The 26,079-nt window shown below is 41.0% G+C and overlaps 1 protein-coding gene across 1 annotated transcript; it reads right to left on the minus strand.

Annotated features, from left to right (window-relative positions):
• BAG3 (BAG cochaperone 3) lies at window positions 1-25,117 on the minus strand. Its single transcript, XM_061635834.1, has 4 exons — window positions 24,585-25,117; window positions 4,759-5,112; window positions 2,379-2,744; window positions 1-1,265 (listed from the first exon to the last, which is right to left on the minus strand). The coding sequence occupies exons 1-4, from the start codon at window positions 25,104-25,106 to the stop codon at window positions 495-497; spliced, it is 2,013 nt and encodes a 670-aa protein (XP_061491818.1). The 5' UTR covers window positions 25,107-25,117; the 3' UTR covers window positions 1-494.
• Window positions 25,118-26,079: the final 962 nt, after the last annotated feature.

Consider the following 26,079-nt stretch of genomic DNA (forward strand, 5'->3'; position numbering starts at 1 on the left):
TCAAGTTTCTATGGTATTTTTTATTCTCTTCCCATTTAAAATATAGCACTGAAGTTCTCAATACATATAAATATCTCTATGATTTCTTACCACACTTTCTAGGCAACATTACTTAAAGCGCCTAATACTGAAAACATTTTTCCCCTTAAGAGTGTCTTTTTTTAAAAAAAGGCATGTTATTCTGATGTGGTTAGGTAATGATTTTACGTAAGTCATTTCACTTGCTGATATTGACCCAAGACATCTTTTTTGCTGGGTGGTTTGAAAGCAACCGTTTAACAATATATTCTTCAAACGCATCTTCTGAACAATATACAGAATATAGTTTACATTTTTCCCCTTATGCTCCCACATCTGCCCCATTTACAGTGTCCAAAGCTGCTATGTTTATTAAAAACCAATTGGTGCAAAGCTCCTGAAATGCATGCAAGTTAAATTTCACTTAACACACACTTTAACTTAAACAGTCCAAGGACTTTAATTTTTGCATGTGGCTATGGTTCAGTCATGTTTTCAAGTGTATTTGTTCCTTTGGCAAGGTTGGTGACTACTCCTTCCTTAGATTCAGGCTGATTCATTTCCATTTTGATTTGCTCCTTGGCATTCTCATTACTTACATCCTTGGTAAGGTTTTCTACCATAGGATCAACATCCATTTTTTCCTGGGACAGTGGATTATTCTCAGGCAAAGGTGGCTGAAGTCCATCCCCTTGAATGGGCTCTGGAGCATCTTCTGATTTCTGTTCAAGTCTTTCCAATATATTCTGAACTTTTCTTACACCATCTCTCCTGGCCTGCCGAACATCTGCACGGCCTTGAGGGTCCACAGAGTCTAAGGCCAGGAGCTCTTTGGTCAAATACTCTTCTATCATTAGATATTTTTTGTCATTTTTCTTACCTTGAAAGGAACTGACAGCCTGCTCCAGTGACTGTACCCTGTTTAGAATGGCTTCAACTTTCAAGACTCCTGGATGCTTCTGAGGTTCTTCCACTTCTGAAGTTTTCTGTGGTTCATGTTCCTGTGGGACAAGCTTTTCTTCTACATGAGCAGCTTTAGGAGGGCAAGGAATCTTTTTATCCACATTTTCTGCTGTAGGAGGTGGTTTCTGTGGAGGTGGCTTAGTATCTGCATCTGTACGAATGACTTGAATGGGGATGAATGGAGCAGGAATCTCTGTTGCAGATGAGCCTGCCTTGTTTTCAAGCCTGGCATCAGATGGCAGAGCTGGTGGTGATCCTTGTGTTGGCATTTGTGGCTGAGAAGCCTGAGGAATGAGAAAAACATGCTGATTGGTGGTGAATGTGAACCAAGAAAACAAGTACAGGGATTTCAGCTTTAAATAATATGACAACATTGAGTTCAACATTTTCAGATACTGTATGTCACCTTTGAATGGTCAGTCATAGCTTATATACTATATATAAGCTTGTATATAAGGGTTTACACTCACCTTGCACATATACAACATTATTTTTAATCATAACATAGCCAAAAGAATAGGCCACAGCCTGAAAAGAAATGTCTATGGATATGATAGGCATGAAGAGCAGTAAAGGAACATGAAGAGACAGCAACAGGAAAACAATCAATTTTTTAACGTGAAGAACAAAAAAAAGTGAGAATCTACAAGAGGGGAGCAAAATATGCCCTATTCAAAGGAAGATATTGCAGCCCCAGCTTGAATTAAAGCTGTGGCTGCAGCTGCAAAGGAAGAACTGGGAGTAAACACTTAATTGCACTCTGACACTTTTCTCAAGATTTAATTTGGTGCGTTTTGAATTTGGAGGCTTTTTCTTATGCTGTATCAAATTCAGAAAGTGCTGAATTCTACCAGTGGCTAGAAAGGGAGAATTGGGAGTACACTTAGAGTTTGGTACCACAGCTTTACCTGCCCAGTGCCTGATGTCATATGACATCAGGTGATGGGCAGGCCAGGATGGTTTGGGCCATACCGTGCCGTGGACCAAACAGAATGTTCCTCGCCACTGCCCTATAAGGCAAAAAGTTCAAAAGGCTAGTTATTGAGCTACCTCAACTGAACTGTACATAAAATAAATTAACCCTCAGTAATAAGGCTTTATCAGTAAGACTCCAGAAGGTTACTTCAACTGAGGAGAAATGGTTGCACAATACAATCTTTACTCTAATTCTTGAACCGCTTCTCCCACAGCCAACAGGGACTATAAAAGCAAAGTGTGCCGAACAGACAAAAGTTAAGATCTTTTTGATGTGTTATGGCAAAGCCCAGATACAGTTTCAGTTTTTAAAAACAGAGCTATAATTTTTAATCTGTCATGAATTCATTAACTGAATTAATCAGCAGAATAATTGCTAATGAAAATCAAAAAAGGACCTTGTATAGGCTCACTGCACCTACCTGAGGTCTCACTGACTGCACTCTTCTGAGAGTTGGAGACTGGATTCTAGCTGGTGAACTTTCACGACTTGCTGAACCTCTTTGTGGCACCCTGTTTGGTGACTGTGCCCGTTGTGGCCTCTGATCCAGATCATCAACCTGAATTTTGTGATACACTGGGTGGTGGGCTTGGTAATCGCTCTGCTGGGCTGGATAATGTGTCTTCTGTGCCTGATGAAAGGTTTGTGATGGTTGCCTTGGAACGTTTCCCTCATGGATCACAGGGATAGGAATATATCCACGAGGGAGCTGGTGGCTTCCTGAACCGGGCCTGCCTGATGACTGAGGGGAAATGGTTGGTGATTCAGACGGTACAGGTGATGGAGACTGCCAGAGGAAAAAACGTTTATTAATAATGTCTATTATCATGTTTGCAATAAGTTTAACTTTCAAACAGGATTTTAAAAGTATTTAAAGCAGTGGTTTGTAAGTCTCTGATATTGCAATGACAGTAGCCAAGTGGCACAGAGCCTGGGCAGATTTGCCTAATCTGATATAGATATTACAAATATCATGTCACAACACAATGCTTGGACTAACAGATTCTACATGGGGATTGAAGAACTATCACATATCAAAGCAGGTTGAAGTGCACTTGGTAGCATATTTTAATCATAAGAAAAGCTCCCTCTGGATCTCTTCCTTGCCCTAATCTGGAAACTCTGGAAAAATGTGAAAATCAAGAAATGATTTCTTTAAAGTTGTCCTGTTATGTTATTACTTTAAATAGTTTTATAATAACTAGTTACAAACAAATTAATTTTGAAAAAATCAAAGAGATGTACAGCTCATGAGGCATAGTTAGTAAAGCAAATGTGGATTGGACAACATGTTCTGTCACTATTCTGACTCAGCAGATTCCACTGCTTTAAGGAGATGCACAGTGAGCTTCTGTAGCTTTGATGCATCTGGCTTAACAGAGTGACTAAAGGCTTAGCAAGAGCTGTCATATACAAAGCTACAGGGCTCTGGATGTACTGCACATGCCCATTTCAGCACCATAATTTCTGGTTATGTTCTTGGGGCAAACTGAATGAAAAAAGAAATTATATATAATTTAAATAGTGATTTAAATTTCAGAAGGAATAAACGCTGAAGTTCTTTGAGTGGCTCTTTCCAATCATCCTTATGTAAAAAATGAGTGCAGCACAAAACTATCAAAGTGGTCCTATCTGAGTAAATGCACATGCTGATTTGTACGTCATATATTGCTTTGCATGACATCTGTGCTGCAGCCAGAGTTGATGCAGTGTTAACAAAGCATTGTCCTTCCCTTTCAAGCACTATGTTCCACTACAATTCCTCTTGCATTTTACCAGTGGAAAAATTACAACTTGAAACTCCACCTTTTGGATTTAAAATTTGTCACAACATAATAAAAAAGATATTAAAGACATAACAAAAAAGATGCCCTGTAATCATGGGCAGCTCTGCAGACAAACCCCAAAGAACACAGCATATTGGTGAATGAGGTAGTTATGATCATATTTAGAAAATATTTGAGATTTTATAGCTTTAAATAGAAATCATGTATAAATTTTCACAGCTGAAAATCATGTACAGCCTTATTTCAGAGTTTCTCTCCTGAAAGAGAAGGGTTAAACTTTATGCAACAAGTCCAGTTCTCCTTTACTGTCACAGACTTGCACTGTCTGATCTACTTTGGTGAAGAAAACTTGTCTATTTTATAGGGTTCAGAGCCTATATCCTGATCAATTTAATAACAAATTCCTTTTTAATACTGTCTAGTTATCTCTGAAAGTAGTGAATCTATGGCACAGATTATTACAATGGAATGCATCTCCTTCAAAACTGATCAGTACGCTGGATACGAGTTATGCCCTGAATGTTTATATATTTATTTAACAAAAAAACCCTGTATGAAATTCGTTTTATACACACGATGCTGGAGGAAAAAACAAAACCTGTCAACTGCCTCAGTGTATAGCGGAAGGGCATATAAGAAATTGGTAATATTTTGACAGTACAGGAGGAAATTGAATTGAACTGAATTGAAACTTTATTTTTACCCCACCCTTTTTCCAAACTGGAACTCAGGGAGGCTTACAAATAGAACTACATGTAGTTATAAACATAGAAAAACATACAATTAAAATACAATTAAACTATGCACAACCTTAAAACCGTAAAAGGCACTTAAAAATCTAAAAACAATTTAAAATACAAATAATAATATAAAACAATAAAACAAGCCTTGTAAACCTTGTAAAGGAAATGCCTATTATGTGGCCACTGTAACTCACATCCACGCTAATATCTAAATTCTAAACCATGCAAAGATTCCAGTGCAAAACACACCACAGCAATTCTGGCAACTTACCTCGGATCCATGTGAGAGGGGTACTTGGGCTGCTGCAGCTGTTGTTGCCAGTCCACATTGTTTATCTGTCTGGCCAGCTTCTGCAGGTCCTCTAGCAGGGGATTGCGAACGGGCAAAGCTTCCTCTTAGAGGTGATGGGGCCCGTCCTGTGATGGGAATGGTGTCTGCCTTGACTCGCGTGCCAGGCTGATAGCCAGGATAGTATGAACGCTGCTGTCTATTCTCTCCACCTTCATGTATGACTGGAATGAGGATGTAACCGGCACGAAGCTTTGGGTATCCCATGTTTCCGTCTCTGACTTGGGACTGGTTTGGACTATTTCTAGATGGACCATTTGCTGATGATTGACTTTCCTAGACAAACAAACAGATCACACAGTGCAGATTTAGAAGCTGGGATCTATACAGTTAAGAACAAGTTGTTAGCAAATAATGTCAGTCTACACACCAGAACTTGTTCCTTGTGATATGTTTTTATTCTATTGTGTTGTTTAGTTAAGAGATATTAACTACTGACATACCTCAATACAGTTTTTGAGAGAGATTTAAAAAGATCTCAGATCTGTGTGACTTACAGCCTTATCATTTACCTTCCAGTGGCTGATGCAGTGCATAGAAAAAATTGTTTCACGGGACAAGGAGAGAAGAGCTATGTGGTGAAAGGCAAAGTATTACAAACTATGGGTCTATGCCAAAGGCTGTAGCTCACCAACAGAGCATGTGATTTGCATGCAAAAGGTGCCAAGATCCAGTCCCTGGTATCTCCAGGTAGAGCTGGGGAAAAGTCTTGTTTGAAACAATGAAGCGCGGCTGCCAATCAGCATAGGCAATACAGATTTAGATAGACCAACATCCTGATTTAGTATAAGGCAGATTCCTATGTTCCTAGAATAAATCTCAGGGTCCTACCAGATCTCCTCTCCACCCATCCTCCCAATCTTCTGTACAATGCTTGTGTGCAGCATCAATAGATTTCCCCAGTATTGAAGCAGCAGCGCCTACTGTTGATTCAACACAAGATGTTGGAGCATGCCATCATTAGATGAAAGGGTCAACAACTCCACTCTCCAGGGTGATAGTTCAAACTCTCTTTGAGCATGACAAGAAAAGCGCAACATTCCAGTTTTGAATTAGGGAGGCTCAGAAGCACGGCACAACTACGAGGAAGGTCTGTCACACCCAGCAGTAGCAGCCGGCCCAGCAGGGCAGCACTAACTCACCTAGCTTCCCAATAAAGTTGCTACCAGCAACTAAGAGGGGGAGAGACGAGGCAGCAGGGAGGTCAGTATAGTGAAGGTGCAGTAGTTGAGCTACTACCAACCTCCCTTCTGTTACTGACACAATCTCCATGTTAGGAAGCCAGGTGAGCAATGCTGCCCCACCAGCCGCTTCTGCTTAGCAGCAAATCTTTCCAGAGTGCGGATACAGGAAGAACTGTGTGCTGAGATACAGGCCAGAAACAGGGATACTAGAAATACTGAAGGCTGTGAAGCTAAGTGAGAAGGAGATTGGAAGACAGCCCCTGATCAGCTAACCCCTGTGGATCTTACTACAGCTGCTTTCTAGGTTTGCTTAAAGTGAGAATTTGCACATGCTCATTTCAATAAACTGAAGTCAGAGCTGTAGTGGTTGCTCTTAAGAGTGAACTTTTATTTTTTAAAAACTGAAGGGCAATTTTCTATCAAATCTGCAAAATGTGCCATTTTGTTTAAACTCTGAGTGAAGTTTATGTATCTTCCCTGGTGTCATCATCACAACTTCACAAACAATGCCTGAAAACAGCATATTCTTCTCCACAATAAAATTGGTAGTACAGAAATGTTTAAAACACCTAAGTGAATGGGACACAATGTGGGGGACATTGTTGGTATCGTCCTTCTAGTTGCAATTTTAAAAATGTTACTGATGGTGGATACAGATAGATCTACCAAATATCAAATAAGTTTATCAGCTGCAACAATGTGAGAGTGAAAGTGTGGGGGAAAGGAAGTACAAGTAGGAAGATCAAAAGAAAAAACATTCAGAGAGAATGAAAGATAAAGGCTCTCAAGCTTAAATATGCTTGTAATGTGATACTAACACTATACAGGATGGAAACGGAACTTTAAACAAGAAATCCCCCCCACCCCCCCAGACCTTTAATGAAGCTCTTCCTGCAGTGCCCTTTCTATTTTGGGCTCATATTCCAGATGAATCTCCAAGTGAGATCAGGTAACAAGTACTGCTGTTGCTTACAGGATAAATATTCAAAAAGGGCCAAACTACAGTACACGTGTCTTCCAGGGCATTTCCCCACTTCCCATCAGGTCAGGCTCTTAAACCAGAAGTAAGCCCTACTGGGTAAAAAGCAGCCAGAGGGGAAGTGGCTGAGGGGAGGTGGCAGAAGGTTCACAGCCCCTCATTCATATGCTCTTGAAAAATGAAATGGACTGCCTTCAAGCTGATCCTGACGTAGAGCAACGCTATGAATAGTTTTCATGGTAAGCTGTATTCAGAGGTGATTTACCGTTGCCTTCCTCTGAGAGGCAGTGACTGGCCGAAGGTCACCCACTGAGCTTCATGGCTGTGTAGGGATTCGAACCCTGGTCTCCCAGGTCGTAGTCCAACACTCTAACCACTACACCACACTGGCTCTCTCTCACTGCTCCTTAAATTGCACTTCTATTCCACAGAACATGCCTGCATTTAAAGAGACAGCACCTACCCTGTGGAATTCCCTCCCCTTAAATATTAGGTAGGTACCATCTCTGTTATCTTTTCGGCACCTTTTGAAGGCTTTCCTCTTTCAACAAGCCTTTTAAGTTGAGACCTATCCCAGTCTGTGTCTGTGTTAGAATTGCTTTTAATATGTTTTCTTTAATAATGTTTTTAACCCTTTTTAAAAAAAAGATGTTTTTAAAGCTTTTTAAAAAATGTTTTTAACATTGTTTTGTTTTAATGTATTTTAAGATCTTTTTATGATGTTTTAAAGTGTTTTTAGCATTTATGTTTGCCACCCTGGGCTCCTGCTGGGAGGAAGGGCAGGATATAAATCAAATAATAAATAAAAATAAATAAATAGACACACACATCACCATCACACAGAGTTTGACCCTATCTGAAGGTTTTAAGAAGATGAGATTTATAATCTTCAGGTGTTGATGCCAGGAGATGAGAATAAACTAAGAAAAGATATGAGTGGATAGTACAAATTTGCAATTTTTTTAAAAAAAGTTACTACCCACAAAAGTTATCAGTGTTCCTGTTCACACTGACCTCTATTTAACAGTGGCCCACTGACAGCCTGGAAAGTGAAAGAATCAGCTCTTTCAACTGACAAACCTTTCTGTGCTAGTCATAATTTAGAAGCCATTCTTATTTGCCATAGGTTACCAAGCAAAGTGTATTTACAAGCACTTACAGTACTTAAGTGTTTCACAGTATTTAATCTCACAGTGAAATAGATATTCCCCACTATCCTCCATGTCTGTGGGAAGAACAATGGTTAGAAATAGTAACTTTCCTCATCTCATTTAGGAAATCTGAATAACTCAGGTTACAATTCTATATAGAAGAGGTGGGGAATCTCTGGCTTCTGAGCCAACTATGGCCCCTGACGCCATTCTCCCTACCAGAGACTTAAGCTGATGGGCGGGAGGACAGGGTTTACTCCTGCCTTGGCTACGCAATCCTGTTCCCAGCAAGGAACAAGACAGCTGGATTTAATCCCTGCTCATCTGCTGAATGGGGTTAAAGCCCTGTGCAAAAACACCATTTGAAGCAGCTCAAGCTACTTGAAAGATGCTTTTGCAAAGGCTTTAAGACAGTTCCTGTGCTCCCATTTGCTCAAATGGGAAAGTGGAGGCTGTCTTAAAGCCTTTTCCAAGTCACCCTGCATATCCCCTTTCAATCTCTGTGATCAGGGACGTAAAGGGGAAAGATTAATAAGAAAAATCTCTTCCAAGTCTTCCCCTCTTCCTTTTAAGTCCCCAATTGCCAAGAATGAAAAGGCAAAGGGCTTTAATAGACTTGGAAGAGGATTTTCCAAGTCTCTCCCCTCCCCCTTTATGTCCCCGATCACCCTGTGAGTCAGATCCTGAAAAGGAACTGGCCATGGAGCCAAAAAGGTTCCCCAACCCTGCTATACAGCAAACTTCATGGGACTTATTTCTAAGTATACATGTATAGGATTGCACTATTAGCTCTCCCAACTCATGGTTGTCCTCTCCCTCGCCCTTTAAAAAAATCCACCCTTGTCAGAAATGAAGAAGTCCTTGGAAAAGTCTTCTTTACCTGTGACGACTCCTTTAAATTATCTCCTGAAACCACTGGAACAAGGCAATGCCAACTGTATACTTTCTCTAAATGTGCTGCTTTTAGAGTCCCACATATATACACTGTCAATCTCAGAAAAACCTGAACATGTAACACAACTGGACTGACAAGAAGGGCAGAGGTTAATTGCTTGTATTGAGTTTCTGGCTGGAGTAAAATTGTATTGCAATACTAGAGGGTTTATAAGGAACAGCATGAACTTGTACACCTGTTAATACACTTCTTACAGCTGCTCAGACCAGCAAGAGCATCATATGGAGAATCGGGGATTGAAACTAAGTCTTGTATTTCTGTATTATATTCTACTTTTAAAAAATAAAATAATTATATTAATATATAAATATTTTAATTATGTATTATTAAAAATGATTATGTATATGTCATTGCTTTTTCAACATGTCTCATAATGTCAATAATTTTGATGAAACATTTTAATCTGTATAACAATACAGTAAAAACAGATAGCAAGTCCTGCTCCTTTTTCTCTCCTTTTCTGATATCTAATCAAATGGGTTAAGCTTCACCATATATAATGTGTCCCAGATCCTTTAGAACCAGTCCTGAAAAAGGAATCCATCAAGTTTCTTTATTTTCTTTGCTATTTCAACTCTTGGCATTTATAATGATTTGGTATTTCTTGGTGGTTTATATATACTATACCCTCCATATGCTCATTTTAAAAACAAAATGTAATAGAAAAAGGAGTAATATACTGCTGTTTCCCTATAGCTTTTGCTACACTCTTCTAGTAGGTTTGGGAATTTTCTTAAGGGCTCAGAGAGGTGAACAGATTGGCCAAAATAGAATAAGTTTTATATTGTTACTTGCTTATTAGTATTACATTTTATTATAATTGTTTCTGTTCTGTATTCTGTAATTATTATTTCTGATACGTGCCAGTAGCCCAAGTACTTGAGTAGAAGTGCAGGACAATAACAACCACAAAATTGATATGAGAATGAAACAACCCTGGGACATTCTGGAATAGAGCAGGGACAGAGAAACCTTTTTGGTTTGATGGTCCAGATCCTTATCTCCTACCTACCCCTGTGGGTCAAATTTGATAGGTGGGCAGGCCAACACAGCTGTCAATCATATAATGACATCAGGTGATTTACACCTGTCAAATTCCCTTCCACAGCACTTCAGAATTGCTGTGCAAGGGGCTTTGTAAGCCCTGTGCTCAGCCCTTCCCAAGACATGTAAAGGTGGGGCTTGGCCAAAAGTGGTTTTGCAGTAACTCCCAAATGGTAGTGCCTGCAAAGCCGTATTGCACAGCAGTACCCAACAACTAGCTGGGAGATGCTATACAGGGCTATTACAAGCCCTGTGCTCAGCGCTTCAGAAGTGCCTAGTGCCTGCAAAACCTCTTTTGGCCAAGTCCCACACTTACCCCACACCTTATATATGTCAGTCTCAGGTGTAGGGCAGGTGGGCATGGTTTGTCCAAAACAGCCTTGCAGGCCAAATGGGGAGGCCAGGTGGGGCAGATTAGGCCTGCAGACCAAAGGTCTAGCCTTGCTTTACTGGGAGGCCTACACAGCCTACACCTGATCTGTCTCTAGCAGACACTGCCTACTTTTCCAAACTTCCATCACAACACCAAGGACTATGATTTTGGCCTCCTAAAGTTTCTCACTAAATGCTTTTTGAATGACACTCATACTTCTGAAATGTACTTCCTCCAGCATTATCATACAAGTATCTTAAGATTTAGCTTCTGTTATGTGCAGCAAATTATGTTTACCTTGGAAGTTTGCATTTGGAAACTGATAAGTATAATTCTTATTAAAAAGCTTACTTTTTACAAACCACACTGGCATAAGCTAAAGTATGTTTGATGGACTTGGCAATAATCACTTAGGATTTCAGTCCTCCAACATGTTCAGAGTATGTACCTACTTGTATGTTGAGACCAGGCTGGTGGCTACCATTTATGAGATTGTTATGAAATGTGCAGTTTGCACACAAGCCTACAATCCTCACATGCCACCTTGACACTCCTTTTACAATCTTTTAACAATGAGTTCTGAACGAACTCCAGAATTTGACAGCCCAAGGGTTAACAAGAACAATAAATAAAAAGTAATTTTATTTTATCAAAAGGAAATTAACATATGTTCACATATTTTTGTGCCAGCTAACATAGACTTAGACCTGGTCAAGCAAAGTATTGGGAAGGGGGGGCTGTCTGCCCACAGCAATAAAGGAAACTGGATTCTAAAACATCAGCTTTAAGGCTCAACATACCACAGAGAAACTACACAGGTGTAGCAGACTTTAGAGAGGGGGAAGAAGGGAAGACAGACACCATTTAGTAAGTTGAATAAATGAGGGAGGTTTGGGGGTGACTGGGAAGAGGCAAAGAGTTCACGTCTGGAAAGTTCAAAGCAGCTAACAAAGCGAGATATTTGGCCTTCTTAACAGAAACAGGAAAGGTAGAAAAACAGGAGGGGGGGACCCAGCGGAGAAGCTTGACGGGGCTTGTACAAAAGTCTGGGAGGAAATGGGAAGAGACAGAGAGTAAAGGGGATTTTGGATTGAAAGTGAAGGAAATGGTATCTTGAGATGAGTAAGATAAGCTTATAGAAATACGGGCAAAAGAGTATTTTGGTACGTGATGCACAGAAGAGTTTGCTTGTGTCTCCCTTGAGCTATCCCGGTACAACAAAAGTAACAAAGGAAAAAGGAGTTCCAGAAAAAGGAGAGTCAATATTAAGGAAGGGCATGCAACCTGTTCTACGAAGGAGAGACCCCAGTTCCTTGCAACTGCAAATGGAGGGGGTCTGTCACAAATTGCAACCTTAGGGCGCAATCCAACTCAACCTTCCGCTGGGTTGCGGTGGGTCGGATGGTGTGGGTCCCGGCTGTAGCACTCCGCTTCAGCAGAGATATGGCTCCATTAGGAGCCTCTGGACGTCACCGGGGACGGCCAGCTCGGCGGACGAAGGCCCAGCGGAAGCCTGCAGAAGGCCCGAAAACGGGACGTTCTGGAGGCATGGCGGGAGAAAGAGCTGCGGTGAGGGGACTTACGCGAGATCCTTTTCGTGTTCAGACCCCTCCACCGGGTCACGATCCCTCTTCAAACTCCGCCAGCTAAAAGGCCGGCGCAGTAAAAAAAACAACTCATTTTATTTCCCATTCACGCCTATGGAGAGCGCTTACTCCGCGGAGCTCCCATACGGGAGGAGGATCCCACGGGGCTTTCCGCCGGCTTTTCCTCCGCAAGCCCCCCCTCCGCTGGCTGCCCGGCAGTTGGATTGCTCTGCCCATAAGAATCCTTACGAGAAAGAAAAGCCCTCTCCTTGGAGAGAAGCTCCCTAAATCTGAGCTGGCTTCTAGCAGCTTTTATGGCCAAATCTGAGTTTAATATAATTAATTGGAATAAAAGACTAAAAGTCTTCCTGATAGTGAATGAGTGTTAAAAAAAGTTTTTAAGTGGTGCTACCAGGGAAGTTTGTCCTAAATATTTGAGAAACGGCTTCTAAAAATGCGCCTTCATTCTGCTAACCAGGTGGATGGGAGAAAAGAGATTAACATATATTTTGGGATTTTCTGGTGGAGGGCTCAGACCACTGAAACCTCTTCATTAGTTATTGTGGGGACAGGGGGGAAAGGAAGGAGTGACATTTTAGGTGATCTTATCTTGGCTTAACACTTCCAGAAGGAGTCTGATGTTCTCTTGTTTAACTTGAAATTGATAAGTGACCAAGATTTACAGTGGATGAGACAGAAATCAATGGATGTAGCAGGATGCTAAATCAGCTTGCTTGAACTTCCCTGACTAAGTTACTGTAACTCGGAGGCAAGGCTCTCTCCTTGCCTCCAGGCCAAAACAGAACTTTCCTTCTCAGTTCCAGGCTACTATTCTTATAACAAAAGCTGGCTTTTAATGGTACTTTGTAATAGGATGCGTTTCCCACAAATATATGTCTGGGGCCAACTTGGTTGTCCTTTCAGTGCTAGGTAAAGATTTTTTTTATTTTCCAAGGGCCTTCAGGCACAATTTTAGCCTGAGTGATTGTTTTCATTCAGCTTTTAAGATCTTGCTGCCTTTTATGTATTGTATATTTATGATTACTGAATCTGATTTACTTGTATTTTGATTATTTTTGTTTTATGTAAAACATCCTGGGAATGTTTACTATCTTAATTATCTTAAATAAATCAAATCAGTACATATCACAACAGTCCAATATTAATCTGTGATAACGAAATAGTATAAAATGAGCACATATGGCCCAAGCCAAGCATCTTATCTCTGCCTCACTTTCTCTAATGCTGTGAAGGGAGTGAGATTATTAAATTATGTATGTGTCAGGAATGGAGACACACCTTAAACAATTCCCTAAGTTCCAGCCACATTTCTAATTCTTACAATTTAAAAGGCATTAAAATGTATTATATGATATTCAATCAACAGCTTTATAGAAATCACTCTGTAAAGAACTGCATGATCGGGCATTCTTAAACCAGAAAGCCAACTGCTACAACAATACAAAGAAGACGTATAAACTGTGTTCAGGGGTTTGCCTCCAACCCATGGAGGAGGAACAGGGCTGTGCACATTAGCTCCACCTCCACTATCCCTACCAGTTCCATTTCCAGCCCTCACATTTTGTGTGGAGCTCAGCTTCATTCACTTAGAAACTTCAATGCAAACAGGACCACATGAGGTTTCCATTTCCATGGAGAATTCGAAGCATGTTCAGCTGAACATGTGAGGATTTCTCCTTCAGATCTTCCCACCCAATGAACAAAGGACAAGAGTGGAGCCAGCAGGGCAGGGGCATTGAGGGTGAGGTCAATGTGCATGGCCCCACTCCTCTCTCCATACGTTCTGAAAGTGTGTAGGTGAACAACTGAATAGGGCTATAGTATGGTCTGGAAAATGGTAGGCCAGTAGGTTCAATCCAGCTCCTCCTCATTTAGAGGTGGGGGATGGAGACAGAAGTGTGTGAAGATAATTCTGTTGCTTGCATGCTCTTCCTCCTCTCTTGGCTTTCCAAGCCACTATAGACTTTCTGACACCTCTTCCTGTTCTGTGTGAGACACTTCCACCCATTCTTCCTGGCTATTACATATAGGAAGAGGGAGGGATCAGAGGCTATTCTTACCTGCAGGCCACTTGTGGAAGGAGTTTGCCCTCACTCAGCAGAGGCCTGCTAGTAAGATCGGTTAAAACAGCTAGGCTGGTGCGGACCAGAGAGAGGGCATTTTCAATCGTGGCCCCCACCCTCTGGAACTCTCTGCCTTATGATATTCGCCATGCCCCCTCCCTGCCAAGTTTTCGCCAAGCCTTGAAAACCTGGCTATTCAGGCAGGCCTACAAGACCCCGGGAACAGTCTAATCTTATCTGCCATAGCTATGGGTGGTTTTTAGCTTAATTTTATATTGATTTTGTGTTATATGAAGTGTATATGTTATATTTTATTTATGTGTACGCCGCCTAGAGTGGCCGCTGCCGCGGCCAGATAGGCGGCCTAGAAATAAAATATTTATTTATTATTATTATTAGTTATAAACCAGGGAAAGACATGCTGGAGAGCCAAAGCATAGTAGAATACTTGCTAGAGGGGAATCACAAGAATAGTCTTGTTAAAAAGTATGGTTGCTATTGTGAGGTCACCAGTAAGATAAACAAATGTGCAGCTGACGAAGAAAAATGTTCCATCATTATATCCTTCATATGATTTCCCAGGAAGAAGTCACAGTCAGATATGAAATAAAGTATCTAAGCCATACTCACTACACCTGAGGTCACATCTACATCATACATTTAAAAAGTACATGGCTTTCCCAAAAGATCCTGGGAACTGCAGTTGATTAAGGGGGCTGGGGATTGTAGCTTTGTGAGGGATAAACTGCAGCTGCCAGGGTTCATTGGGAAAAGCAATGTGTCATAAATATATGGTGTAGATGTGAAAAAAGTCCTTCAACAGCAAAAATATAAAAGGTAAATATGACAATCTTTATACACCTGCATAGTCCATGTTATCTCTCAGAGGATTCTGCAAACATTTATCCACAGCAGATTTAAGTTATTTCCATTGGCGAGATGAATCTTGCCCAGCTTTCATGTACTCCTTATGTAGGCTAACGCTCATACGATCTAGCCATATCTTGAAATTTGCAGGAATGCTGCAGTAGTTGCAATGGTATGTCAGTGTCATGATTTTTAATTTGAGAGTATGTGTAAGAGGAAGAAGAGCTCTGCTGACACCAGATTTACAACACAATCTTAATTTGAGGGTACATCTGCACAAACACCTTTTGCAGGTCTTCATATTTTGGTTTGGTTTGTCAAAGTTGGCTGTTGCTCTCTTAGTACATTTTCCATTCATACAAGAATTATGAGCTGCAATTAATGCAGTGCAATCTTGTGCACATTTACAAAGTTGCAAGTTCCACTGAATTCAATGGAGCTTACTCCTAGTAACTGCATGGGATTGCAGCCTGAGTCAATAAAATAGAAAAGGTAGTCAGTCAATAGCCAAGATCGGGAGAATTATGACAAAACTTCATGATGAAAGTGCAGCACTAACAAGAACAGAATGAGTGCAGATTGTTCAGTGCAAACTATTCAGACAGTAATTTTACAAAAATATAGCTAGCACAAACACCTAAAAGTCAGAGGACATCAGATCCAACCTTTCCCAATGCCACACCTGCCTCTATTACTACCCCATTGCCTCTTGCCCTAAACATGTGCATTTTTCTGGCTAGTATTTTGTCTGTATAAACAAATGGATCAGAGAAAAATAACAGAGAGAGGAGGATAACTTCTCTAGCTGGAACTCTAGCTGATCCAGAATCAGAAAAAAAAGAGAATCGTCACCTGCTTCCCTCTACCACCCCTCTCAGAAACAAGTAACTATTCACCGCCATTAAACTTGTTTCTAGTGGTTTTTGGCTTGTTCCTTCCTGGCTGCCAGTTTACTATGCTCTTATTTATATTATATATAGAAGCGCTTTACATTGATATGACTTTAAGCACCTGACAAAGATATTTCCCCTCTTACTTGCCCAAACGACCAAGACACTTCTTGTAGTATATTATGGCCACCTATTTTGCAAGCATTTATGTGTTTGATTTGCACTGTCTCATTCCCCACATTTTAGTGTTTGCGTATATTCAATCCAGGGTTAATCAGTGTTTGCCAAGAATACTTCAAGAAAGCCAAGCTGACTCATTTTTCATTTTAGTCCATGATATTTATTATCATGTAGTGTCTTTATGCACCAGTCTACTTTTTAGATCTTAATTAATTTTATCTCACACTTTAATTATGCTAATTAAGCAGGCTTTCTGATTGTTTCTGAAGCAGTGCCACTGATAACATGCTGGCAAGGGAGGAACAGAACTCCAGGCAACTCAGAAAATGCACAATTACATTCTGTGTCTTGGTTGAAAATGTACTACCTTCAAGTTGATTCTGACTTATGGCGACCCTATGAACAGGGTTTTCATGAGGCTGAGAGGCAGTGACTGGCCCAAGGTCACTCAGTGAGTTTCATGGCTGTGTGGGGATTTGAACCATGGTCTCCCAGGTTGTAGTCCAACACCTTAACCACTACGCCACATTATTTTAATAATCAAAATTAAACCATTTGTCTGTGCACAAAGATGGACCCTCATTGGCAACAATGCCCTGGCTTTCCTGTAGTATATCAAGCCATTCACCCTACATGCCTATAAATGGAAAGTAGGCTCCATCAGAAGGTGATGAAATAAATGTTGCATAAAGAGAACTTGCATCATTGCTTCATCTCACCAGACTTAAAAGCAAGGATTAAAATAAGGCCCTTAAAAAGAATGCTACAAAGAACTTTTTCTTGCGGAAGATGAAGACAATTTTGGCAAGTTATTTGTTTTTACAGCATGAATGTGTCTCAGAGGCAGGGCAGTGAACCTGTATATTATTGTAATGCTCAGTGGGCCATAATAAGGTTCTTGCAATGCCACAATGCAAAATAAATAACCAGAACTGCCTGCTTCTCAGAAAGTAAGCAAGCCTAGTCATGTAGATTTCAAAGTGTGGGTCATGGGCCCACTAGGACTGCTGAAGGAAAGTGGGGTTATAAGAATCCCTGATTGTTGTGGCCACTGCTGGCTCAGGTTGGGGACAAAATTATGTTGGGGGAGTGGGTGGGAAAGGTATCTTAGAAGCTGGGCAGGTACAAGGAACAAAATTTAACAAGCTAAATGACATGTGGTAGAAAATCATTAAAACAGAAGGTTCTTCCTTTAAGAATTATATAATTAATAATATTATATATGAAGAAAACACACTTATCAGTTGTCATACCAACTCTACAAAGTCTAGAAACAAATGATTTAAGTTGTCTTCAAAGATGACCTAAAAATAACATTGGTAGGTAACTCTCATAGCTGTTCCAATTATGAGGCTAGTACATGAACAGATATTGGGACAAACCTGACATGCTGTAAGGTTCACAAGGATGGACATAAGGGAAGTAAATGCCCAAATAATATTTGGAAGATACTCCATTTGCTCCCTAGGAGTATTAACTAACACAGTGATATGGGAGGCATACAGCTACCTTTGAATTCTACTTCCTTGCTCATTCAAAGATGCAAAGGTGCAGACATATGTGTGCATGCACACACACAAATACCGATCACTTTTAAAAGGCCATGCCCAAGCCTTAAAAAAAGAGGGGGGCTTCCCACAGATATCTGGCTGGCCACTGTGAGCACAGGATGCTGGACTAATGGCCTTTGGTGTGATCCAGCAGGGTTCTTCTTACATTCTTATAAAATCTATTACTTTCCTTAGTCAGCACTATTGAGTCAGTGGTTTTCACCAGAAAAAAACTGGCTCAGTGAAATCTCTTTCCTTTCTGGTCTTGCACACAAACACACAAAATGGCAATCAGGAGATGGCATATTTTAAAATTGGCTATGAAACAATTTAGAATTACTTTTAAGGCCACTTTATTGGCATGCGAATTTATATGTAGTCCTAGCTCTGCTATTTTAAAGCATGAAATCACAATGCTGATCAAGGTTACCAGCTGCAAGCAACATAGCTTGAATGTGTGTGACATACTGGCAAATTCCAATAACTATGTTAGGCCATAGTCTTATATCCATGGTTTATACTCTCTCGACAAATTAACAACACAACTTTAAATCAACACATTTAAACAAAAACAAAAGTCTAATCAAGCCTAAGGGGAAAAATCAATTTCCTTTTCCTATGAAACATTATTTCCCAACCAGTTCTTCAAACATTATCGCAATTTGTTTCCTACTTCTATATTTATAATATTACTAATATATTTCCATCACTGTACATGCTGCCTGTATTTATAGTTTATTCACAGCAGCAACACCTTCCATTATTGCAAGTGGATAGAAAGCACATTAACTATTGATTTTTTAAAAGTTCCACTCCACTTTCTAATGTTTTGGTGAATAACTAAAATACTGTTTTCAGAGAAATGGCAAAAAATAGTGTAATAATCACAAACTATTTCTATTCATAAACCTTTAATTTTTAAGTAGGGAAATTTCAAGTTGGCCTAGTACATTGCCCGTCTAATTAAGAGTGCTGATAATGACTATACACTTTTAGTATCATCAGCGATCAACCATCTTAACTTAATACTGTAGAAATTGATGTTTCCCATTCCTGCTTTCGCAGTCTGTACCCTGGAAAAGCAAGGAAACCTTTCCATGTGCTATGTTAAAAGCATATAATATACTCAAGAGTGCTGGGAACATCAATGCAATAAAGATATGTTAAAAAAAATTTAAAGCTATAGGAAGGCTAGTGAAATGGCCTTCTTATGGCAGTGACTGCACAGAGCTTCTGTAATGTGTGGAAGAAGCTTATGAGATGGATCACCCCCATTATATGACGAGCCTCCATGCCAGCACCAACCACTCCCAAGAATGTGCAGTGCTTCCATGAAGATTCTTCACATGTTAGAGCCAATCCAAGTGGTTAGCTGTTCCTACACATTACAGAGGCCACATGGGGCAGCGGCGGCTACACAGAAACATATTCACCAGCATTCATATGGCAGCAATTAATTGGTCCTCAGTAAATGAGTCTTTAGTAGGTGAGAAAAGCAGTACACCATGTCTCCACTTGTTACACATGTCTGCAACTCAAGTGATATGAATCCTAATTTAATTTAACATAACATATGTCAAATAAAATGCAACAAGCCCCTAATTTTCATCAATGGAATGCGAATATGAGGTCTCTACTTTTCCAGCAATATATTTGAGCTCTTAGCTGTAACTTATAACAGTGAACAATTATAATATCCCTCAATCTAAAATTCACAAAATAAAAAACATTACATTCTCTAAATATTACATCTGTGGCATGAACACTTAGATTTTTGTTGTTCTGGGGGACAGGGGACCTGGATATGTTGATTCAACATATCCAATTCCTGCATCACACACTAATGCACTTACCCTATGGCAGATGTGAGAAATCTTAGGATCATATTAACTGCACAAACACATAAACCACAAGATACTTGCTTTTTGAAGGTACTGTTTACCAAAGAAGCAGAGCAACAAATCTACTGAATGCAAAGTTCCTAGGAGGGCATGGCTTTATTGTTTCCAACTTTAACATGTACTATATTTGACTTCATGTGATATGTCCGAAGGGGGAAATTTGCATTACTCTTCCACAAGCTAAAGTATAACTTCGCATACAAGAACTTCAAATTGCCTAATTCTATAAATTAAGTTCATGCACATGCAGTCCACATGCTGTTACCAATAAACTTGGTAGGCCTGCCTCTATTTTAAGGTAGCTTGTTTCAACAGAAAACTGGGGTTCACTGACTGATTTACTTTTGGTGTATCAAAATTACAGGGTATTTTCTAATGAGACAGTTCTGAAATGCTTCACATGTAATCCAAGACAGGGAAGAACAATTGTACATCACTCCTGTCAATATGTATACCCTGATGGTTAAGATATTTCTAGACAATTATGTTATCTTGGAAAATTTCGCATTAAATAATTTTCCAAGGTCCAAAATCAACTAGGATTGATTTAACACGTGTAGATTATGTGTACCTTTCATTTTAATTTATCCTCCTAATTACAATCCATTTGTGGAAAGTTTTCTGAAGAAAAATATAACAGTGGAAAATTTTCTGCCCTTTGTCACTGTTTCCAAGCTACCTAGAATTTGGCACATACACAGTTCCCAAGACTCTCCAGAAAATGCTGAAAGGGAGACATTTGTAAGTTTCTGTCTAGAAGAAAGAGGAAACTGTACACCAACATGATCAAGATAATTTCAGGCCACTCAGAAAGGTGAAATTTAATATGTACATGTAGCTCATTATTAGGAAAATGTGAAAATTGATATATTCAAAACTGAGGCCAGAATTCAAGCACGGAACAAGCTAAGCCATGTATGTTCCATTGCCTCTCAAATACTTCAGTCAGCGTATGATTTTGGGGAGGAGGAACTTTCAACAGCAAATGGAACCATGCATCTCTGCATGCAGAATACAAGCTTCAAATAGTATTTAACAAAATTAATATACTGCTCAATTGTAATAAAACCTCAAGGCAGTTTACAAAAAACATTAAAATTATCAATAAAAGACAATAAAAAAGGTATTTAAAAACATTCAAGAACGAGTTAAAATCAATAATAAACTAAAAACAGATTAAAACACATACAACTTCTACATGCCTAGGCAGCCTTGGCTAAACAAAAATGTTTTAAGCAGATGCCAGAAAGAGTACAGCAAAGGTGCCTGCCTGATATCAATAGGCAAGGAGTCCCAAAACTTAAGTGCTAGCACACTAAAATACTGTTTTCTTTCAACTGCAGAATGAGTATTGTGTGGCACCTGCAACAATGCCAGTTCCGCATATTGAAGTGGTCAAGTGGACATATATGAGGTAAGGCGATCCTGCAAGTTAATTGGCCCCAAGCTGTTAAAGGCTTTATATTCTAATAGTAACACCTTGACCTTGGCCCAAGAGCAAATCAGTAAACCATGAGTAATATGCTGACAGGGTCTCACTCCTGTCAGTAACCATGCTGCAGCAATCTGCACTAAATGCAGCTTCCACATCAAGCACAAAGGAAACCCCATATACAGGGCATTGCAGTAAACCAACTCTGAAGTCACCAATCAATTCCTGAACCACTGTGGTCAAGGTCTCTCAGTTCAGGAACAGCCATAGCTGCTGTACCAGTCTCAGCTGGTTAAAAAAAGCTTCTAGCCACTGAAGCTACCTGGGCCTCCAGTGACAAAGCTGGATCCAGAAGCTTCCCAGATCATGTATTTGCTCCTTCAGGGAGAGTGCAGTCCTGTCCAGAGTAGGCCATTGACCAATTTTTCAGGCACGAGAATCATTCACCTGCAGAGCCTCAGTTTGGTAGGATTCAAGTTCAGCTTACCTCCCCTCATCCATCCCACCACTGCATCCAGGTACCAGTCCAGGACCAGCACAGCCTCTCCCAACTCAGATGTTATGGGGAAAGGGAGCTGAGTGTCATCAGCATACTGATGGCACCTTGTCCCCAAACTCCTAATGACCTCTCCCAGAAGCTTCATATAGATATTAAATAGCATTGGGGATAAAATAGCATCCTGCGGCACCTAATAATGTGACAGCTAGATGGCCCAAAACCACTTTCCCATGCCACTCTCTGGATTCGTTGCCATAGGTAGGACCAAAACTATTATAACTCCATGCCCCCAATTCCTATTCCACAGAGCTGATACAGCAAGATACAACAATGTAGCTATTACTAGATACTAGCAATACGTTAAAAAGTGTCAAGATGAAATGTTACAGTTAGTACCAGTGTAGTGCATTGGAGTGACTATGTAAGGTTAAGGAAATTGCACCAAATATCTTTGGTATTAATTTATAAGAAGGAGCATGTCCACAACCACTCCTGTGTGCCATGTGGAGTTCTAACTCTATTTGTATATTTGAATGTCTTTATAAACCACCCAGAGAACCTAGTTATACTGGTGGAATACAAATGCAATTAATTAATTAATTAAACCATATCTGAAAGTGAATATAAGTGAACTAAGGAAGATTTTTCCCTCTAGCGTCATTTGGTTATGTATATGAAACCCTGGGGCATTTTCAACATACGGTTATTGTCTGGTGCAACAGCTGTAGCCCTATGTAGAGAGGCCTGACCTGGCCACAGGAATCCATATCCTGGTCATGTCCAGGATTGATTACTCTTTCTATGTGGAGCTGACTTTTAAGGCTGCTTCTGCTGCTAGAGTCCTAACAGGTGCTAGAGGATCAGATCATTATATAACACTATTATTGTATCAGCTGCACTGGTCACCAGTGCACTTCTATGCCCAATTTAAAGTGCTGGTTTTAACCTTTAAAACCCTAAACATTTGGGGCCCAACTAGTTGAAGAACTGCCTGCACCCACCTTGTCCTACCCACACCCTTGAGATCTACAACAGAGGCCCTCCTTGTTTGCCTGCCACCTAAGTCAGTGAGATTGGCAGCTACAAGAGGGAGGGGTTTTTTTCTGTGGTGGTCCCATGCCTCTGAAGCTCCTTCCTTGTTGATATCCAGAAGTCCACCACTTTTTTTTCAAAAAGTTGTGAAAACCTGTTTCAGGTGGCTTTTAGATGGGCAACATTATTTAGCTGTAAGGATCTTTTACTGGTTTTTTTTTTGTTAGCTATGTTCTATAGAATTTGTTATTTTGATTTTTCTTTGGGAGTTTTATGGGGGACTATTTTATTCTGTTACATAATAAAATAAGAATACATCAAGTGTAAGACACCTTGGAGAGGTTTTTATTCGAAAAGGTGGCATATAAATGTTTTTTAAAATATATTTTTAAAAATCTATAAAAGAAACCAACAAAAACCTTTTTGAGGATTTTTTTGCTTTACAGCTCTCAGACCACCGGCACAGCACCATTTTTAATAGTAAAGCTGAAAGCTGTTTTCCAGAACATCGAGAACCCTCCCTGACAACTGCAAGTATGAGACTTTTAGGATGAAAGCCAAATAAAAACATTGTTCGGGTGAGACCACTCAAATATATTTAACTAGCACTTTGGAGCTTTGCTCCAGCATGCCCAACAAGACCCTGATAACTACGCAAGTCATACTTCTGACCAAGATGAATATGTCTTCCAAAAAAGTCATGGCACTTATGCCAATTGTTCAAATACTGTATTGCTCTTTAAAACAAACATATCAAAAATTCCTGCAAATGAATCAGAAGAAGACCCAACAATTATTTTCTGCTATGCTAATAACTTCTTCGTTCAGACAAGTCATTTGGCCATTGCATAACAAACAGCAGATTAATTGCAATAGAACAAAAACATTGTGTGTGCGTTTACATAATCTACTCATCTCAGGACCAATCCAATTTAACTTCAGAGAGGAAAGTTTTTAAAAAAAGAAAATTGTGCCTCCTTTTGTGGCAATCTGAGCTGTCCTTTTCCACTGATAGTAACATATTTAGGAATCCTTCCATGATCAAGCTTGTGTGTGTGTGTGTGTGCTTTAAATAAAAGGAAACCCCCTAGACAAGGGAGTTTAAAAGAATTGCTGTTCAATGCTTGAGGTGTACACCCTGGCGAAATAAATCAAAAGTTTACTCTTTACAGGCTGAGGTGGACTTAGCAAACTTTAAATAAGCACTGCGAGGACTGAGGTATCAAATGATTTAACGCACATAAAAAGGACTGCAGTGCGTCAGAGACAAAAGCCAGCTCCTAGCCTCACTGCATTGCCATGTACTGAGAAGGAGGGGGGAGGACAGGCTTTTCCTGGCACTGCCCCACTGCATTGCATTGCTAAGAGGGCCTCAGGGAAGTGCTCGTCCGCTGTCCTTCAAGCATTGCCATCATCAGTTGAAGCTAAGCAGAGCTACTAAGTGCCCTTCAGTGTCTTCGGTCCCCCGCGGGTCCCCTCCCCAACTCCATTTCCATTGCCAAGAACTGAGAACCTTGAACAGCATTATTCCTGAGTCACCACAACAATACTGTATAACGAGGGAAGGAGGAGAGGGGGGGAAGTCACACACACAACACTGCCCGTCCTCCACCACGTTCTGAGAGAGGAATGTACACACCCAAGTCTCAGGGGACGAAGAAGCGCGTCGCCGTTTCTCAGCGCTGCCAACCCGAAGGGTATCACCCTCCCGCCAGTAGTTCTACGTCCTGAGAAATCTCTCCCCTTCTTCCCAAACTCTGAGACGCGAAGGGATTGGGAGGGTGTTACACACACAACCATGTTCTCAAGACACCCTCCCCCTCCGGTCACCCTTCAGGTTTAATTACATAATTTTGAAATCAAGGGAGTGAGAGGGGACCGAGTCCCTTGCTTTCTACCCGTTGCTTAACGCTGAAGTATAGCGTCCTGAGAAGGACTATAGTGCCCTGTTTGTCCATCCCTGCGAAACTCCCAAAGTCCCAACAACGCCAGGCTTCTCGCGTAAAGAAAAAAAAAAGTATGTCGTCGGTGTTGGCGGTACCTTTAGATGATCTCCCTGCATGCGCGGGTCGTTCCACGTAGTAGTGCGGCTGTTATGATCCACAAAAAAAGGCCACCCGGTTTGAGGGTCGATCTTCACCTCCCAGCCCGGAGGCAGGGGCTCCCGCTCGCCTCCGCCTGCTTCCAAGTGAACCATAGTGGGAGACTGAGCGGCCGCGCTCATGTTGAGTGCCAGAGAGAGAGAGAGAAAAAACGGGCTACACCGGTTAGAGATGGAAAGCACAGAAGTACAGCCGTCTGCTGAGCCATGCACTGGAGAATCAAGCGAGGCAGGCTCAGTCGGCTGGGCACCTTTATCGCTCAATGGGGAGAGGGAGGGGACACAGAAGGGGGTGGAAGTGTCTGGAAATAGCAGCTCCGCGCCAAAGAGGAGGGGAAGGGGGAGGAGGAGCAGGAGGAGAGACGCAGGGCAGCTGCCCGGTTGGAAACTTCTGGGCGCCTCTAGCGCCTTTGGGTAGCCAGACTGAGAGCTCCTGCTTGAGTCACCCTCCTTCGCTGTCATGTCGTTATTCATCAGTGTACAGATTATGAGGAGCGGCCGGCTTCGCTCCGCCTGCTGGGCGGTGATTTCAAGCAACGCTCGCTATATAATGTTTATTCATTTAATTGGGCTCTTTCTGAGGTTAAAGAGGGTCACTGTCGTCATCGAAGCCAGGAATCAAGTCGCCAACGCAGCGCGTGCGCAGTCATTGGTTTGAACTCCGGCTTACTTACTGATCTGGAGTATTAACAGGGCTTGTTCCTGACCATTATTAACACGTGCGGACAGCTGCTTTTTAAACACAATCTGTAGGTATGGCAGTACTAAAAGACAACTAGTCTGCAGCAAGTGATCTTGACTATATACTTAAAATAATTATGCTGCAAGAACATTTTCTTAAGGTACCAATTTCAAGAGCCCACCTTTAATTTCGTATTATGTGGTACTTTCAAGATACAAAATTCATAGAATCATAGAATAGTAGAGTTGGAAGGGGCCTATAAGGCCATCAAGTCCAACCCCCTGCTCAATGCAGGAATCCAAACCAAAGCATTCCTGACAGATGGCTGTCCAGCTGCCTCTTGAATGCCTCCAGTGTCAGAGAGCCCACTACCTCTCTAGGTAATTGGTTCCATTGTCGTATGGCTCTAACAGTTAGGAAGTTTTTCCTAATGTCCAGTCAAAATCTTGCTTCCTGGAACTTGAGCCCATTATTCTGTGTCCTGCACTCTGGGGCGATCGAGAAGAGATCCTGGCCCTCCTCTGTGTGGAAACCTTTCATGTACTTGAAGAGTGCTGTCATATCTCCCCTCAGTCTTCTCTTCACCAAGCTAAACATGCCCAGTTCTTTCAGTCTGTCCTCATAGGGCTTGGTTTCCAGTCCCTTGATCATCCTTGGTGCCCTCCTCTGAACCTGTTCCACTTTGTCTGCATCCTTCTTGAAGTGCGGAGACCAGAACTGGACACAGTATTCAAGATGAGACCTAACCAATGC

Source organism: Rhineura floridana, chromosome 7 (genome assembly GCF_030035675.1).
Source record: "Rhineura floridana isolate rRhiFlo1 chromosome 7, rRhiFlo1.hap2, whole genome shotgun sequence".
Taxonomy (NCBI): Eukaryota; Metazoa; Chordata; class Lepidosauria; order Squamata; family Rhineuridae; genus Rhineura; species Rhineura floridana.

Coding starts and splice junctions, on each gene's coding strand:
- BAG3 (XM_061635834.1), bottom strand. CDS start 25,106: ATGACAGCGAAGGAGGGTGACTCAAGCAGGAGCTCTCAGTCTGGCTAC. Junction 5,113..24,584: donor TGCAGGGAGATCATCTAAAG/GTACCGCCAACA, acceptor TTGTTTGTCTAG/GAAAGTCAATCATCAGCAAA. Junction 1,266..2,378: donor TGCAGTCAGTGAGACCTCAG/GTAGGTGCAGTG, acceptor CTCATTCCTCAG/GCTTCTCAGCCACAAATGCC.